General features: G+C 33.3%; 2 protein-coding genes across 2 annotated transcripts; one reads left to right on the top strand and one right to left on the bottom strand.

The window, feature by feature from the left end:
* Positions 1-4,588: 4,588 nt before the first annotated feature.
* Positions 4,589-4,909, bottom strand: LOC139859146 (probable calcium-binding protein CML46). Its single transcript, XM_071847948.1, has one exon. The coding sequence runs from the start codon at positions 4,907-4,909 to the stop codon at positions 4,589-4,591; it is 321 nt and encodes a 106-aa protein (XP_071704049.1).
* A 2,654-nt stretch (positions 4,910-7,563) lies between these two features.
* On the top strand, positions 7,564-11,351 carry LOC139857556 (KH domain-containing protein At4g18375-like). The gene is made up of 8 exons (XM_071846371.1): positions 7,564-7,658; positions 7,923-8,498; positions 8,645-9,073; positions 9,147-9,404; positions 9,502-9,774; positions 9,971-10,038; positions 10,174-10,245; positions 10,358-11,351. The coding sequence occupies exons 2-7, from the start codon at positions 7,929-7,931 to the stop codon at positions 10,220-10,222; spliced, it is 1,647 nt and encodes a 548-aa protein (XP_071702472.1). The 5' UTR covers positions 7,564-7,658; positions 7,923-7,928; the 3' UTR covers positions 10,223-10,245; positions 10,358-11,351.
* Positions 11,352-19,594: the final 8,243 nt, after the last annotated feature.

Raw genomic sequence — 19,594 nt, 5'->3', positions numbered from 1 at the left:
TCTAGTGATTACAAGTTTAAACCTTCGAATAAGATAGCTTTATATGTATGAATCGAATGATGTTATGAACATCATTACTACCTTAAGTTCCTTGGATGAACCTACTGGAAAAGAAAAAATGGATCTAGCTTCAATGGATCCTTGGATGGCTCAAAGTTCTTGAAGCAAAATCATGACACGAAAACAAGTTCAAGTAAGATCATCACTTGAAATAAGATTGTTATAGTTATAGAAATTGAACCAAAGTTTGAATATGATTATTACCTTGTATTAGAATGATAACCTACTGTAAGAAACAAAGATTTCTTGAGGTTGGATGATCACCTTACAAGATTGGAAGTGAGCTAGCAAACTTGAAAGTATTCTTGATTTTATGAAACTAGAACTTTTGGAATTTATGAAGAACACTTAGAACTTGAAGATAGAACTTGAGAGAGTTCAATTAGATGAAGAAAATTGAAGAATGAAAGTGTTTGTAGGTGTTTTTGGTCGTTGGTGTATGGATTAGATATAAAGGATATGTAATTTTGTTTTCATGTAAATAAGTCATGAATGATTACTCATATTTTTGTAATCTTATGAGATATTTCATGCTAGTTGCCAAATGATGGTTCCCACATGTGTTAGGTGACTCACATGGGCTGCTAAGAGCTGATCATTGGAGTGTATATACCAATAGTACATACATCTAAAAGCTGTGTATTGTACGAGTACGAATACGGGTGCATACGAGTAGAATTGTTGATGAAACTGAACGAGAATGTAATTGTAAGCATTTTTGTTAAGTAGAAGTATTTTGATAAGTGTATTGAAGTCTTTCAAAAGTGTATAAATACATATTAAAACACTACATGTATATACATTTTAACTGAGTCGTTAAGTCATCGTTAGTCGTTACATGTAAGTGTTGTTTTGAAACCTTTAGGTTAACGATCTTGTTAAATGTTGTTAACCCAATGTTTATAATAACAAAAGAGATTTTAAATTATTATATTATCATGATATTATGATGTACGAATATCTCTTAATATGATATATATACATTAAATGTCGTTACAACGATAAACGTTACATATATGTCTCGTTTCAAAATCATTAAGTTAGTAGTTTTGTTTTTACATATGTAGTTCATTGTTAATATAATTAATGATATGTTTACTTATCATAATATCATGTTAACTATATATATAACCATATATATGTCATCATATAGTTTTTTTTTACAAGTTTTAACGTTCGTGAATCACCGGTCAACTTGGGTGGTCAATTGTCTATATGAAACCTATTTCAATTAATCAAGTCTTAACAAGTTTGATTGCTTAACATGTTGGAAACATTTAATCATGTAAACATCAATCTCAATTAATATATATAAACATGGAAAAGTTCGGGTCACTACACATAAACACTCATAAATCTGCAAAATCTAATAATTCTCTAACTTTAATCTATAATAAATTAACTAAACACAATTCCTAACTTTAATCTATAACAAATTAACTAAATAAAGACCTAACTTCATAGATCTAACAATTAAACACATCCCCTAACTTTAATCTTTAATAAATTTACTAAACACAAATCCTAACTTCATAAATCATCACAAAACCGCAAGAAACAAGTTAAAGCATATGGATTAAGCCTCAATTGCAAAAAAAATTCGGATTGAGCAACAATATCTCAAAAAGAAAAATAATAAAGAAAAGAAAACGATAGAAAAATCATACCTTGGAGCGGATTAGAGGAGAAATTGGTGGTGGAAAGCTAAAAAATTGAAGAAACCTTCGAATTTTGATGAAAACCGCCGAAGTGTTAGAGGATTTGTAGGTTTTTGTTTGTGTGAAGTGAAGGAGCAGAAGGCAGTAAAGGGGATTTGATTCCAGTACTTTTCCCGACGACCCTTTCCCGACGACAAGTCGTCTGGATCGGAAATTTAATGAATTAAATTTCGTTGACCGGGTTCCTGGAGGGAAACGAAAATTACCTGGAGGGAAATGAAAATTTATTGTACCTTCTATCCAGACGACATGTCGTCGGGATAGAGCTAACTAATTATAAATTAATTTTAAATAATATAAATTAAAGATATACTCCGTATAAAATATAAATAATATATAAATATAAAATAAATATTTTAAAAATTATTTTAAACTAATTATATTTAAAATTATATTATTATTATTATTATTATATATTATTATATAATAATCATTTATATAAAACCTATATATATATATATATATATATATATATATATATATATATATATATATATATATATATATATATATATATATATATATATATATATATATAATTTTGTGGTTAAATTTTTCATATATTTCGTCGTACAATTTCCCGTTACATTGTTGTTGTCGTTAAATTTTATTGACATTTTGTCGTTATATTAAACCGTCACATATCATCATTATATCGGGATTACGTATAGGGTTTAGGGATCACTACTAAATTACACCATCACTTTCCACTGTTACATTACGCATTACACCGTAATATTATACCATTATATTACACCGTTACATTCTACCATTATATTACACCGTTACATTACACCGTTAATTTAATAACCATTACATTACACATTACACCGTAATATTATACCATTATATTACACTCCTACATTAATACTCTATCATTACATTATCTTACATTGGGTTTAAGGTTAGGGTTGACTTTTACATTACACAATCACATACCACCATTACATTACTACGTGGACATTCTTCCATTACATTATACTGTAACTTTCTACCATTGCATTACACCTTCACTTTCTACCACTATATTACACCGTTATATTCCACTTTTATATTACACTGACACATTCATGACTACTACATTCCACCGTTATACTACACCTTCACATTCTATCATTACATTACACTGTTACATTCCACTGTTATATTACACCGTCATATTCCACTACTACATTCCACCGTTATACTACACCATAACTTCTACCGTTACATTACACCGTAACATTCTACCATTACATTACACCATTACATTACACAGTCACATTGTACCATTACATTACACATTCACATTCTACCATTACAATACATCGTTACATTCTACCATTACATTACACCGTTAATTTAATAACCATTACATTACACATTATACCGTAATATTATACCATTATATTACACTCCTACATTGATACTCTATCATTACATTACATTGGGTTTAAGATTAGGGTTCATTGTTACATTACACCATCACATACCACCATTACATTACAATGTGAAGATTTTGACCATTACATTACACCGCAACTTTCTACCATTGCATTACACCTTCATTTTCTACCATTACATTACACCCTTACATTCCACTGTTATATTGCACTGTCACATTGTACCATTACATTACGCTGTCATATTCTACCATTACATTACAGCGTTACATTATATCGTTAAATTCCACATGTAACTTCTATCATTACATTACACGATTACATTTTGTCATTACCTTTCGTCGAGATTAGTATCCTTTTGGCGGGTAACTTTTCGTTGAAAATCTTTGGTTGAATATTCTTGGCGCGAATATTTTTGGAGGGAAACAAATGGCTGGATTTTTTGGTGCCAAAATCCAACAAATTCGATCTATTTATACAACTGCAACCCTCACCATTTACATCTACTCAATTTGTAATGGTAGGATGAAAAATAATTTTTCTTTTCTTAATTCATAATGATGAACTACTGTGGATGTGGCGAACATGCAATTATCCGAACATCTTATGTCCCGTAACCAAATTTCTTTTTTTTTCTAAATGTTGTTTTAAATTAATTTATCTTCATTAAAAAGGAAAAAAAAAATGAATTGGATCAATGCCGACGACATGTCGTCGGTAAGTTGGGCGGGAATTATTTTCCTGGTAAGCGCCAAAACATAAAAAGGAAAAATAAAAAATGGTTGGCATTCCCGACGACATGTCGTCTGGAATGGTTGGCGGGAATTTTTTTTTATTTTTGCCGCCAAGACATAAAAGTGAAAAAGAAATCGGTATCTTAATAGCGACGACTTTCCGACGACATGTCGTCGGGATAGGTCGGTCAACAAAAAACTACGAAAAGTCTGACAAAGAAGTGAATTTTTGTCGTTTTGCGGTATTAATCTCGACGACACATGTTATCGGGAAAAGTGTCGTCGGGAATGTTCACTTTTCTTGTAGTGAAAAGATAAGAGAAATATCGTAACCAACGTGGAACAACAGTGAAAATAGTGAATAAGACAATGATACAATAAGACTAGAAAATGATTTTTTTTAATTTTCGTTTAAATGATAGGTAGTGTTTAATTAGGTTTACGTGTTTATTTTTGTTAAATTTAGTATTTATTTTATTAGTTGTTGGTAATTAATAATATCACTATCTATTGATCCGTTATTATATGAATTCGAAGAAAAAATATTATAATATTATAAGAAGATTTGGTAAACTTTATATCTATAACGAATATTGAAAAAACTTATATGCATTGAACTTTGTATTATTACGTCTTGTAAATACTTAATTAATCTTAATCATATAGTAGTATAAACAGATGAAGTTGAGTTCGATCAACAGAATGTGTTTTCCATAAACTTGACAAATTCATCAAAATCTATTCTACCATCATTGTTATCATCAAACACACTGATCATTTTCTTGCACTCATCCATGGCTGCTTTCTCCTTTAATCCCAAAGCAGAAAGAACACTCTGCAACTCTCTTGCATCAATAAACCCATCTTTATTTTCATCAAACACATCAAAAGCTTCCTTCACTTCGTCCAATAACGGTTCTTGTTCTTCGAATATGTTAAAAAGATCATTAGAACTCAAACATTTTGAAAAGTTTTCACCTTTCTTGAAGAAGATTCCAAGATTGCTCATCACCATCTCCACCTCATATCCTCTTACGCTTTCGTTTTTAAAAGAAGGCACTTTGTCGAAGAATTTGGAATATTGATTGTTTTTCTCAACTTGAACTTTGGAGTGATCGAAGACAAATGCGAATTGAGGGTGGATGATCATGTTAGGAATTATATGGGAGAAGAAGTATTGGATGAACTCAGGTATCATAAAATGCATGATTAGTGATTACTTACTTAATGATAAATTTTAATATAATATAACTATATAATATGATTGTTAGTAAGTAAGAGCCTGTGGAGTGTGATAGATTGATAATGCAGATTGTGGGTTTTATAGGAGATATATTATATTATTTATATATATGTAAAAATATGTATATTTACAAGTGTTATACGTTATAGGAGTATGGAGAAAATGTAGAAGTTAGTGCATGATATGTGGTTGGAAAATATGGTGAGTTGAAGTGGAACTTTCAAAGGAAGTTTCTTTCATGTTTCATAAAGATTTAAGGTAGAAAATAAGCAAATATATGGGGACATATTGGCCATGTTTTCATGTTTTCTATTGTCATTTTCTCAAGGAAATTAAGCCCATCACCATAGTATATGATTTTAACTTTTAAACTACCCGTACCATGTTGCAAATCATAATCAAACATCACTAAAATTACGAATCTAATTCAATATATGTACTTTAGATACATGCTATCCACACAACTTAAACTCTTAAAGTCCAGTAATGCATCATTTATAAAACCTTTGCGAACGTGAGTATTGGTTTGGTTGCCTAACCTACGCAAGATAAAGGACAACGACTCTTACTTGGTGTCTTGCTATGAAGTTTCCTATTATTTTTTCTACTGTGTAGTGCTTAAGTGCTTACTGAATGTGAAAATAACATATTACAAGTTTCGATTTTTTTCCCGATTTAATACTTGTTGTGATGATGTAAATGTCGCATTTTCTCTACAGATTTGTGTTATTGGAATATGGAACTGGTTTTGGCTCGTGGATCAAAAGATGGATATTGTTCAATATGACTGTCATCATAGGTGATTCTAAAAGTAACAATATGTTAGATTTTGGTATATATGTTTGGAGTAATGGTACGTGTGACTATCTATATGTGAAAATTCACAAAAAGGCATGACTGCCATCAAGTTTTTAGCGGTCTTAAAAGAGTTACCGTGTTCGTATAATAATACACTGCTTTTCTTTTATTCACAACACAAAGTTAAAAGGTTAATCAGAGTGCTCTTAGTTAAACATAATAATTAAGCGGTGAATGTTTCAAAAACTGAACGATTTAAAGATTGTACCGGAATTTAGTGCTAAACAACAAAATTTGTGTGATAAACATTTTGAACGAAGTCTATGAATGATGAAAATCAATGTATGTACTTTTTACGTTAAAATTGAATAAATAAAATAATATATAATTTTTTGATAAATGTTCTAGATATAATTTTAAGGAGGATATTAAAGCAAAATGACGTACTTAATGGTTAAAAGAGTATTACAATTTTGAATAATTCACACATATTACTGAATTTTTCAACATCATTTGTCAATGAAATGTCATAAACAAACGCATAAAATGATGAACGATCCAACATTAAGTGTCGAACCGTTCAATTAAGAGGCAATTGAACGGACCCTTAATCAACATCTAATGGGTTCTTGGGTTTCTCTCACTTCTTTGTATTGGTGTAAGGGAAACTAATTTATATGCCCTTTTCCCTAAATGTTTTAATGATATGTCCTTAAAATTAAAAAATTTTAAAAATGCCCCTGCACCACCACACACCGATCACCAAGCACGTTGCATGGTGCGTGTTGCTTAGTCGTTGATTAATTTGAACGACATCATCTAAGGCTACAGACAACTAGCAACTAGCACCACGTACCAAACACCAAAACACGGTGTGTGCTGCTAGGTGCATGCTTCTGGATCGTTGATTCATTTCTATGACATCGTTCAAGGTACATGCAACTCGCACCACTTACCAAGCACCAAGTATGGTGTGTGGTGCTTGGTGCGTGATGCCTAGTCATTGATTCATTTCTACGACATCGTTTTACCCATGTTACACGCAACTCGTACCATGTACCAAGCACTATGCACGTTGCGTGGTGCGGAAGTATTTTTTCAATTTCGTAATTTTAAGGGCATATCGTTAAAACGTTTGAAAAAATGGCATATTGATTAACTTCCCTTACCATAGTCGTGGTGTAACTGAGGATTTATATGAGAAATTACACACCTATACTTTATACTCTGTTCTTCATGATTATTGACGTTTTTTCTTCTTCTTGAAAACATTTTTATTTCTATATGAGTTTTCGTATTTTAACCACTCGTGTTCATATAACATTTAAGAATGAATATCGACATGTAAAAAGTTATTATAACTTAAAAGTTCTCTTCATCTGATTCACATATGTACCATTGATCTTTTAAGTATCGTCATCCAATCTATAAGCGTTTATGAACATTATTTATTTCGCAAAGCTTCAAAAACGTCTCATTTTCTTTTCAAAGTTCTGTGTTTTTACGAAACCTTCCGGGGGCATCTATGTAACAAATACAAACTACAGGGGCCATATTGTCATTTTCTGTACCTTACATATTTTACGCCCTTCAGTGTACGGTCTTGGGCAAGTCCTTTTGCAGTTGTGGAAAACCAAGATCAGAAACCCTAAATTTCCCAATTTCAATCAGCTTAAGTCACAATTTTCAATTCTCAATTGAAAGAACCCTGCATTGCACCGAGGTACGATTTAAAAAACTATATACAGATTGAATTTCAATTTGTGTTTTTCAATTTACGTTTAATCGATCTTCTACATTGTTATCAGTTGTGTAACTTTCTTATCGTTAATGTTATTACCTGAAACAGGCTAATTACTTAATTTGATTGCCTGTCTATCTAATTTTAGGATTAGGTATTAAATTTCGCTTGTACTACATATGAATTCGTTTGTTGTATGCTATATTGGTGATTAATTATCTTGAATAGTAGAAGTGTTTTGTACAGATTATTATGGGTCAAAGAAACGAGTATGGAAAACGTGCCAGTTCTCGATCCGATTATAATGATGATAGGAGAAGTAAAAGGCAAAATAATGGTGATGATAGAGATAAGATCATTATCAGTTCAGACGATACAGTGTATCGCTATTTATGTCCTAGTAAGAAGATAGGTAGTATAATGGGAAAGGGTGGGGATATTGTGAAGCGAATGAGATCGGAAACTAATTCGAAGATTAGAATTGGCGAGACAGTGTCAGGTTGTGATGAGCGCGTGATCACTATATATAGTGCGAGTAACGAGACAAATGATTTTGATGATGTTGATCGAGTTTGTCCTGCTCAAGATGCTCTTTTTAAAGTGCATGATAGAGTTGCTGATGAGCTGGCTCTTGATGAGATGCGTGAAGAAGAAGCACAAGTTACGGCTCGATTACTTGTGCCATCCGATCAGATTGGATGTATTATTGGAAAAGGTGGACATGTTGTTCAATCTATACGTACTGACACTGGTGCACAGATTCGTATTTTGAAGGACAGGAATTTGCCTTCATGTGCAGTGACTGGTGATGAACTTGTGCAGGTAAATTGAAACAATGTTTTGAAGTTACTTAGACATACACATGGCAAAACGATTTAATCTGTGTGATTGTATGTATTACTTTTTATGTGAAATTTGTATGTTACATACTGATTCAGTTAAGATTATGATCTGTTGTGATGATCTAGATATCTGGTGAAGCTTCTAATGTGAGAAAGGCACTTTTCAAGATAGCATCCCGTATTCATGACAACCCATCTCGATCTCAACACACACTTGGTTCTTCCACTACTAACATGTATCCATCTGGTGGTGCTGTTATGGGAATGACCACGGGCCCACCAATTATGGGCTTAGGCCCAATGGTTGGTGCTTATGGTGAATATAAAGGTGAAGCTGAAGAATGGGCACGTAGGATTTACCCAGCTCCAAGGCGAGAAGTTTCTTCGAAGGAATTTTCTCTTCGTATGATTTGTCCTATTGCAAATGTTGGCAGTGTAATTGGCAAGGGAGGTGTCACTATCAATCAAATTAGACAGGAATCTAGAGCAGTTATTAATGTCAATAGCTCAACAGCTGATGATGAAGATTGCATAATATCAATTTCTTCAAAGGAGGTAATTTTGAGTTGAATTAAGACATTGATAGAATAATAAGTACGAAACCTGATTTTAATATGCTTGTGTGTAGATATTTGACGACACAATTTCACCGACTATCGAAGCCGCAATACGTCTGCAACCCAGGTGCAGTGAAAGGGTTGAAAGGGATTCGGGTCATGTTTCTTTTACTACCCGATTACTTGTTCCAACCTCTCAAGTTGGCTGCCTAATTGGCAAAGGCGGGGCCAAAATTTCTGAAATGAGGAGAATCACAAAGGCTAGTATCCGCGTACTTACAAAAGAAGACCTTCCTAAAGTTGCTGAGAAAGGTGACGAGATGGTCCAGGTTAACATCTGTATTGTATATCTTATGGCTTAGGGTTTGATATACATATGTTGAGCATAACCTGGTAACCCTTTTGTTTTTTGTTTTTTTACATAAGATTACTGCAGAACTTGATGTTGCCAAGGATGCACTCTTGCAAGTAGCCTTACGATTAAGGGGAGATCTTTTTGAAAAAGAAGGCGTTGTGTCAACATTTTTCCCAGTTCTTCCTTATCTTCCGGTTGCACCTGAAGTAACTGAAATTCCTAAACATGAGAGAAGAGATTATAAAGGCTATGAACGTGGAAATTTATATTCTAGCAGCTATGAATATGATGCAGCTAATGATTTGCCACCTAATGATGGATATGGAAGTTATGGTAGCACTCAGGTATACAATTACTCTATTAAAATTGCTGATCACCACTATAGTCATTTATAATGTGTCATAGTATCGATTAAGTATTAGACTATTAGTATTAGTACTTGTAAGAATTCATCTTGTGTTTAACAGATTTGGCTATTTCATTTGTCAGAACATTTTCAAACTAAGATACATCTTATGTTTTTATGTATGTATCATGCAGGGACGAATTAGAAGTGATGCATATGGGGCCTATGACAGACATGCTTCAGGACGTAGTGGTAATTCTAGGTAAGTGAATGGTTTGGAGAATTCTTTATCTGCTTATCTGGCACGTATTACTGATTAAATTAACATCAAAATCATTGCTTTTTAAAAAAAAATATTTCACTTATAGTATCATTGACTGTTGATTTCTGCTGCCAGTCGATCGAGGTATAACTATTCTCCTAGGCGGAGAGACCGTGGTTATTAAAGTCTCCGAGTCCGGGCCCACTTGTGAGTAATGATATTTCATATATTTTTTTTTAATTAAGGTTACCTTGAATGACAGCATACTTAGGTAAAACCGTAAAACTGTAAAACCTTACCTCTCTTACGTACATAACAGATGAAATTTTGAAAGCCTGACGCCAGCCCACATTTCAAAAAAGCCTTATACCTACATTAGAAGACCAGATGAGCCGGAGCTTAAGAACTTATCGCTCACCTTTTATGCCTTTTTAAGGATCACTATTGGATGATCATATAATATACTACCAACATTATTGTTATCCATACCCTAACTCTACTTTACCAAATTGAGTTCTGAAGAACCTATCCATTCCCATTGCAGTTTTTAATATTTGATAATTTATAGCATTCTTGGGCGTTTAGATTCTGCCCATTTCTAAACCAGATAATTTGCTGATTCTGTTTCATGATGTGTGTAATGGTTCTCTGTAGCTTCTACTGCATCCTATAAACTGCATATACCTAGAGGTGACTATATGTGCGGGTTGGGTACCAAGTCAAATGGGTTAGGTCCAGTCAAACTGAAACACATTTTGTTCATCAAGTATATCCCATATAAACTACTAATGTGTCATATATGGTTGCAAACTCATATTCTTTTAAGAATAATCTGGTTTTTGCAAAAAAGTAACTATACGGAGTATTTTTTTTAAGAATTAACTCGGATTGACTGATGATTGCCACCTCTATTCACCAATCCTTCAAAGTCCTATAGAACTTGATACTTAGGCACTCAGGCTATAATGGCATCAGGGAAGTTGTAAGTTAAATAGTTAGTAAAGGTTGCATTTTTTCATGACTTCTAACTTTCGTAAAGAAAGGGTTGCAATTCTTTAGTTGTATAGTAGGGAGTCATGATGGAAACATGTTTTAGGATTCTGCTTACCTTAAAGTAACATAGTATTGATGCATAAATTCTTGTAGGGATTTCCCTGTTTTGGTTCTTGCTTGATCACACCAATACACCATTGATTTTAACCAAATTGACCATTTCTGTAGAGTATATTATTTTGGGCACATTTTTGTTAACTTTTCACATCATTCTTATTATTTACTATCATCTTCTGTTTATATATTTTGTGGAAGCTTGTACAGGCTTGGTGGGGTGTTGATAAATCTTAAAAAAAAAAAATTGTTATGTTAATAAAGCAATTTAATTCACCAATCCAAACTTTAAACTTTTTATGTGATTCAGAGGATCTGCACTTGTACCCTACGCAAATTGATCCATATATTGCAAATCAATTGTTATTGTTATCGTTTATGTTATAATAACTTTGTCCGTTAGTGATTTGATTGATTGTTGGTAATTGTGAAATAGGACATAAAATGAAAGTTGGATGACAAGTTGATTCAATGAATTAAAGTACAACTAGTGAATCTTGATCGTTGATCTAGTTGACAATAAACTCGACACCCTTAACAACATGTCGTTCTGAACACTGAAAAATGTACACAAACATGCTAAAATGGAAAATAGGATTGATATAAATTTAATCATTTAGAACTAAAGTGATAAATGGACCTCGTTTGCTGCCTTGTGCAAATAGAACAAAAGGGTCATACAACCGGGTCCTTTGGGTCGTCTAAAAAGCTACAACTAACGATTAACAACGGTAGTAGGAAACACACACGGAGTAGTTGATTCTTGATAGTTGTGAAAATGTATAAAATTGGTTGATGATTGGCTTATCTAATTTTGGTTAGGTGTAAAGCATATGAATTCATACTCTTGACCACGGTTTAAAAAGTACTCTTATTTTCAGCTTTATCATTTTCAATACTGGAATTCAAAATGAGTATTTTAAAAAAAAAAATACTACGAATATGTATTAAAATGTTAATATATATATATATATATATATATATATATATATATATATATATATATATATATATATATATATATATATATATATATATATATAGGGTCAGCATCAATGGGGAAGTAACCAATCCGGGGAAGCGGGGGAAGCAAATTTTTTGTTTTTTTTTCGTTTTTTTTGATTTTTTTTTTCTGGCATCAAGATCACACGAAAATATGAACATTTAGAAAAGACATGTAACAACCCAAACCAAACCACGAACGACCCGCGTTAAAATCTCAAAATAAATTTTTTTTTTTGCTGGGACAGCATATGGCGCGGCGCGCCAAACTGGTCTGTCCCAAAAGTCATGAAATGCGAAAAAGATCGGACACTTCCCGACATAATTAGACAATACGCTTTTAACAACATATTCGAACATGTAAAACTAGCACAATTCAAACATAAAATAAGTTTTACAAAGCGGAGCTCACTTTGGCCGTTTTATGAGTTTAATACATAACCTGAGTTTCGACCACCAAAAAGTTTAAGTACCAAACGACACGATGAGCATGGTGTTTGGGATTAAACTACCCAAGTCATGGTCAAACTCCAAAAGCTAACACATCCAAGAGGCGTCCCTTAACAAGCGGGATCTCTAATTCAACCGTATGCCCTTACCCTTATCCACGCCGGAACCTATAAAATGGTAAACAACGAGAGGGTAAGCTAACGCTTAGTGAGTAGAAGAAATATATACATGCATATAAGACTTACCTACTCGCATCCACGATATCATATAACACATACAAACGCATAACGCCTCAATAAACAAGCTAGTACCATCAAATCGTACAACTAGCAACATCAATAGCATAATATTCATAATAATAATTTAATGCTAACGTCAACAACTATAAACCATGATTAACCAATATCTTCGTAAGGGAATGACTTCGCGAAACAAGTCATCGACGTTCATAACAACCGTTAGCTCCCAAAAACGGCTATGGTATGCTAACCCCCGAGGTGTTCCAAAAACGGCTATGGCATCACCTCCAAGTGTTCCCAAAAACGGCTATGGCATCACTTGATCAACGTGTGAGTAAAACACGGTTATTACTCACAATCATGTACACAAACACGGCTATGTGCACAATAACTCAGATAATAATGTGGGAGTAAAACACGGCTATTACTCGCCACTATATGCACAAACACGGCTATGTGCATAAATATAAAACGTGGACAAAACGGCTATGTCTCACAACTACGGTCACAAAACGGCTATGTGACACCATTAATACGGCACGTAAATCATATACATACATATATAGATTTTCCACTCACCTCAAAGTCTTGATGAGCGATAGACAAGCTCGGAAACCTTCAATGTAACGTACCTATTACATTATACATAATGTCAATCACAAACTCAAGTTGGTCAACCAACTCAAACTCCATTCTATAGTCATTTTGACCCATGGTGCAATCTCGACCCATTTGCACCCTTAACCCTAATATTTGGGTCAATCATAACTAAAACCCTATCATTTGCCAAATTAGGTCTTAAAACACTTTTCAACACAAGGTCTATGCATTTTAAACATACACTAACTATCTTAGGTCCATTATGACCCATTTGACCACTTAAAAGTCAATACACCCATTTCGGGTCATTCATTAACCCACTTAACACCCATTTACATTTATATAAGTGTGCTAGTAATTTAACTAACCAATTTAAGCTCATAAACATAATTTAATACTTTGAAAACCCTAGTTAGTCATCTTTGAGTCTACATGACCTAAATTCACCCAAAACACCCAATTCACCAACAAATGGGTTTTAAGTTCATCACTTACCCCAAACCCTAACCTATAATCAAATTAAAATCAAGAAACCAAGATTAGAGCATACCACTACCACTACAACGTAGCTAGAGGAAAGATGAACAACTTTAATGCTTGCACTTAGACCCGATTCAACCTCCTCCTTCTTTGTTTTGAGCTCTCTCACACTACAAAACCCTCTCTCTCTAGAAATTTATTGGATGAGGTTGGAGTAGATGAGTGATGTCAAAGCAGAGGGGTATAAAATACTATTAAATTTTTGCAGGAAATACTATTAAATACGATACAATTTTACACAAGATATTTATTTATTTATAGAATGGATATACTTAAACCTTGCTACAACACTTATAGGCAGTGTACCTAATCGTACAGTAGTGTAGTTTTTAGTAAGTCCGGTTCGTTCCACAGGAAAATCTTTAAACAAAGCTTAACGCTATATTAGTTTACTTTTATAAAAATACAAATATATATATAAGTAATATTATTATTATAAAGGGGGGTTTTTACCGTTTAATGACCGGTTTGTCGATTTTAAAACTTTAGTCGCAGTTAAAACCTAATGTAAAATATTAAATAAATAAAAGACTTAATTTAAAGCGTAAAGTAAATAACGATAATGAAATTGCGAATAATAAAAGTGCGATAAAATAAAATTGCGATAATTAAAAAGTACGATAATTAAAAGTGCGATTAAATAACAATAAATAAAAGTGCGATAATTAGAAGTGCAATTAAATATAAAATAAAGGAAATTAAATATGAAATAAAAGAATTATGCTTATTTAAACTTCCGTAATCATGATGTTTGACGTGTTGATTTTAGTTTTATGCCCATGGGTTAATTGTCCTTTGTCCTGGATTATTTAATATGTCCGTCTGGTTTTTGTCCATAACAGTCCATCAGTCATAAATATAAAGTGCGAGTGTCCTCGTCAAATTATTATTATACCCGAAGTTAAATATTCCAACTAATTGGGGATTCGAATTGTAACAAGGTTTTAATACTTTGTTTAATGAATACACCAGGTTATCGACTGCGTGTAAACCAAGGTTTTACTACTTTGTTAACAATTACACCAATTACCCTTGAATGTAATTTCACCCCTGTTTTAATTATTCTAGTGGCTATTAATCCATTCCCGTGTCCGGTTAAATGAACGATTATTCGTACATATAAATACCCCGCCCATCGTGTCCGATTGAGTGTATATGGTAATTTATAGGGACGCCCAATTGTAAATCTTTATATTAACATTAACAAACTTTCATTTAGTTAAACAAATATAAAGCCCATTAATAGCCCATAGTCTAATTTCCACAAGTGTCGTTCTTTTTGTCCAAACCCCAATTATGGTACAAAGCCCAATTACTCAATTTTAGTAATTAGCCCAACATCATGATTACTTCGTTTTAAATAAGCATAATAATAACTTAGCTACGAGACATTAATATAAAAAGGTTGAACATAACTTACAATGATTAAAAATAGCGTAGCGTTACACGGACAGAATTTCGACTTACACCCTTACAACATTCGCTAACATACCCTTATTATTAGAATTATAATTAAAATTAAAATATAAATTATAAATATAAATATAAATTTTACGTATGATAAGAGAAGAAAAAGATTATGAATTGCGATCAGAATTCGGTTGCTTTTATAGGAAAAGTTGATTTTTGGGGCTCTGCGACTCGCGGTGAAATCCTCTTCAATCTCCGCGAGTCGCGGAGAATGAATTTACAGCTCAGTCCTTGGAGTTTTTCTCTGCCGACGGTTTTTATTTATAAATATAATATATATATAATTAATATAATTAATTATATATTATATTATATTTATATACATAGTTAACTTGTAATTTTTAGTCCGTTGCGTCGAGCGTTGAGAGTTGACTCTAGTCCCGGTTCCGGATTTTCGAACGTCCTCGCGTACAATTTTATATTTTGTACTTTGCGTTTTGAATCTTGTACTCTTGTAATTTCGAGACGTTTCTTATCAATAATTGGAACCTCTTTGATTGTCTTTTGTTCTTTTGAGCTTTTTGGTCGTTTGCGTCTTCAATTCGTCGAATCTGTCTTTTGTCTTCACCTTTTATTATTTAAACGAATATCACTTGTAAATAGAACAATTGCAACTAAAAGCTTGTCTTTCTTGAGGAATAATGCTATGAAATATATGTTCGTTTTTAGCATTATCAAATATTCCCACACTTGAGCGTTGCTTGTCCTCAAGCAATATTGTCTTGAAATACTAGAATCACTTCTTTATTCTTCACACTTTGTACATCAGTGATTTCTATATGGCGGTATAAACAATGGTAGTAACGATATGGTTTACAGTCCCACATGACTATAAAAATTTAGATCCATTAAGGAAATTGGATCTTTATGAAAACATTTGATCTTTTGAAAATTAAATCTAGTTTTTACCCTAGATAAGTTTTCCGGGATAACCCTTTACCGGTGTTTGCAAAATATTTTTGTGGGTTTGGTGGGTTTCAGATTTGAAAATTTTAGCTCAAACTTGCGGTTTTGTGTCACCCACTTGCTAACCTTGTATTTGGAAAGCAATACGTCCAGTTTACTTGTCCCGTATATTACCTTTCGGTAAACTACCGTCCGGTTGAAAGGAAAGCGCTGAACAAGCAACTGTTAAGGCAATGTCCCCTGACATGCTTTTAATTATGGTCTATAACGTGTCGGACGCAATTACTATCCTTGGTAGGAGCAATAGTAAAGCTCACCCTTATAATTTTTCGGTATGGCACAAGGTCCTGTCTTTGACCACTATGCAACCACCGTTCTTACGGTTGACACCCGATTTAGTTCAGGTGACCTAATGAATTCTAGGTGAATTCCTAGGATTTTACGTTCAATGGTAATGAACGCATTGAAAATAGGGTTTTCAGAAAACAAATCGGTTTATAATTTTGATCAAAATATTTTCTCGTTCAAGCTCGAGTTTAGATATCATTGAATTCCATGAGTTTGAATTCTCAATCTTTAAGGTCAATCTCTAGGATTGAGTAATATCAGTCTTAAAAGCTGATTTTTAATCTTTAAGGAGATTATCCTTTCTGGGGATCTGATTCATTAGTCTTATCCAGCTAATTTGCATGGTGCCCCCCATTGTACGAGATAAATCCTTCTCATGGTTAGGATAAATCCGACCACTTGGCGACCCTGTTTTATGCTGAGGTCCGTGAATTTCCAACCGATTTTAGTGATGACTTTTCTAGATTTTTCGTCAACCTACAGCTGGTCTGGACGACAACTTCTTGACCTAAATCAAGAAGCGCGTGTCTTTTTCGGAAGACTTTACTTCCTTTTAATGATGGAATTGATTCATCGTGTAGATCCATCTCTTCTTTTCTTTCATCGGGTAAAACAGTTTAGTTTAGTCCAAAGCAAAAGTATTTTCAGTTATTTGTTACAGATATATGTGATATATGTTTTGAATAACTTGGAGAATTTTCCCACACTTGGCTTTTATTTTTCTTTTTTTTTATCGTCCTCTATTCCATTTTAAATGAATTTTAACATTTTGGTTTGTTTCTTAATTTATGTCCTTTCCGAGGTAACAATAATTTCGGTGTTAAAACCTAGTTTTATCGTTTATAAATATGTATAAACATGATTTTGAATTCATTTAATTGAAAATTTTGAAAATTTTTACTAGAATTGGGTAGTCAGTATATAAGACTAGGGCTGTTCTTTTTTATCAGAGAGCACTAGATTCTAATACAACTACTGCTTTACTAGTATTTTTAATGGTAACCAAGTGTATAAAGTAAAAATTTTTAAAATCCGAAAGAATTTAACCCCTTCCCACACTTAAGATCTTGCAATGCCCTCATTTGCAAGAAATCAGTAACAATTTAAATTATTGAGGGTGATTTGTGTGAAAATGATTAAATTTTTACCAAAGTTTCCAAATATATTGGCATTTGTTTGCTGAATGATAAATGGTGCACATCATTTGTTCATTCCGTCTTGTTGTTATTTCACATATATTTTGCATCTTGTCGTCAAAATTAGTTGCTTTTGCTGAACTTAATGCCAGTCTTTGAAAATGCGTTATTTTACCCTGTTGTGTACATAAGATAAACTGCAAACATATATACATATTTTTGAAGTTTGGTTTATTACCCCACATTTAAAAATTATTAAAATCTAAGAATAAAAGTTAGATAATTATAAAAATGATTACAATATTAACAAAAGTATTAAACGTATCAATAATTACAAATTACAAAATAAAAAAAAATAATAAGTAAACTAAGGATGATATTGGTACCAATAGGGGTTCCAGGCATAACCATAGGTGCTATAGAATGCTTCGGCAGGGTCATACGTAGGATATGGTGGCTGCATCTCTATAGACCAAGGAGGGAAGATGGGTTTCGGTGTAGGAATATAGTTTCTACCTATATGTTGGCAATGAGCTATGATTTGGTTCTGATGAACTTGCCAATCTTCAAATGCTCTCTGTCTAGCATTTTCGTATTCCTGAGAAGCTATAAACCTATGCATTTCTTGCATCTCATTCCCCCCTCCTACATTACCTTGTTGTTGGTTTCTCTCCACCTGTGGATGTCTACCATGGTATCGTACTGCGGCGTTATTTCGCCTTTTCAAAACTTTCGCACCATGGTATACATTTAAACCTATAGTATCGCGAGGTTCTGGTTCTTCTACTAATAATCCCCCCCGACTTATATCCACACCGAGATATTCACCAATCAAAGTAATAAAAATACCACCTCCTATTATGCTATGCGGTCGCATCCCCCGAACCATAGCTGATAAATAATAACCCACACAATATGGTATACTTACAGCGCTTTGTGGGTCTCGAATACACATATGGTAAAACAAATCCTGTTCATTTACTTTTTCCTTGTTCTTACCCCTTTGTGTAATCGAATTAGCTAAAAACCTATGTATCACTCTTAATTCGGCTCTATCTATATCCAAATAAGAGTAATTTCCCCCTTTGAAACGGTGATGGCTTGTCATTTGACTCCACACACCGTGTGTATCAAAATTTTCATCTATCTTTCTACCGTTTAGTATCAATCCTCTACAATCGGCAGACGCTAACTCCTCAGGCGTATATATACGTAAAGCCTGAGCCATGTCCAGTAAAGACATGTGGCGCATCGAACCGCCTAACAAAAATCTAATAAAAGAACGATCGGTTAAACTAGCTACCCGATCATTCAACTCTATACTACATAACAATTCTTCACACCATACTTTATATACAGGTCTACGTATGGTGAATAAATGTACCCAGTCATTAAAAGAAGAATTACCATACCTCTGTACAAGTAATTCCCTAATTGGCCCGGCCAATTCTACAGCTTCTAAGGGTCCCCATTCTATGACCCTCGGTACCTCAACAACCTTAGAATGAAGAGTATGCAAACCCCGTTGATATTTTGGATAATCTATCCAAAGTCTGTCAAATCTCAGGTTCGGGTGCAACTCTTCCAAGTGCATATCAGAAAAGGTCATGACTGGATGAGGTATATCCTGCTTGTAGTAGTTATCCACCTCCTGTTGTTCCAAATTCTCAGCAGGAGCATTGCGGGCTTGGGATGAAGATTCACCCCTTTCATTCTGCAAAACACATCAAACACAAATTTTGTGCATCCAAATATGCA

The sequence above is a fragment of the Rutidosis leptorrhynchoides genome, chromosome 7 (genome assembly GCF_046630445.1).
Source record: "Rutidosis leptorrhynchoides isolate AG116_Rl617_1_P2 chromosome 7, CSIRO_AGI_Rlap_v1, whole genome shotgun sequence".
Classification (NCBI taxonomy): Eukaryota; Viridiplantae; Streptophyta; class Magnoliopsida; order Asterales; family Asteraceae; genus Rutidosis; species Rutidosis leptorrhynchoides.
This window is presented reverse-complemented; position numbering and strand designations above follow the sequence as displayed.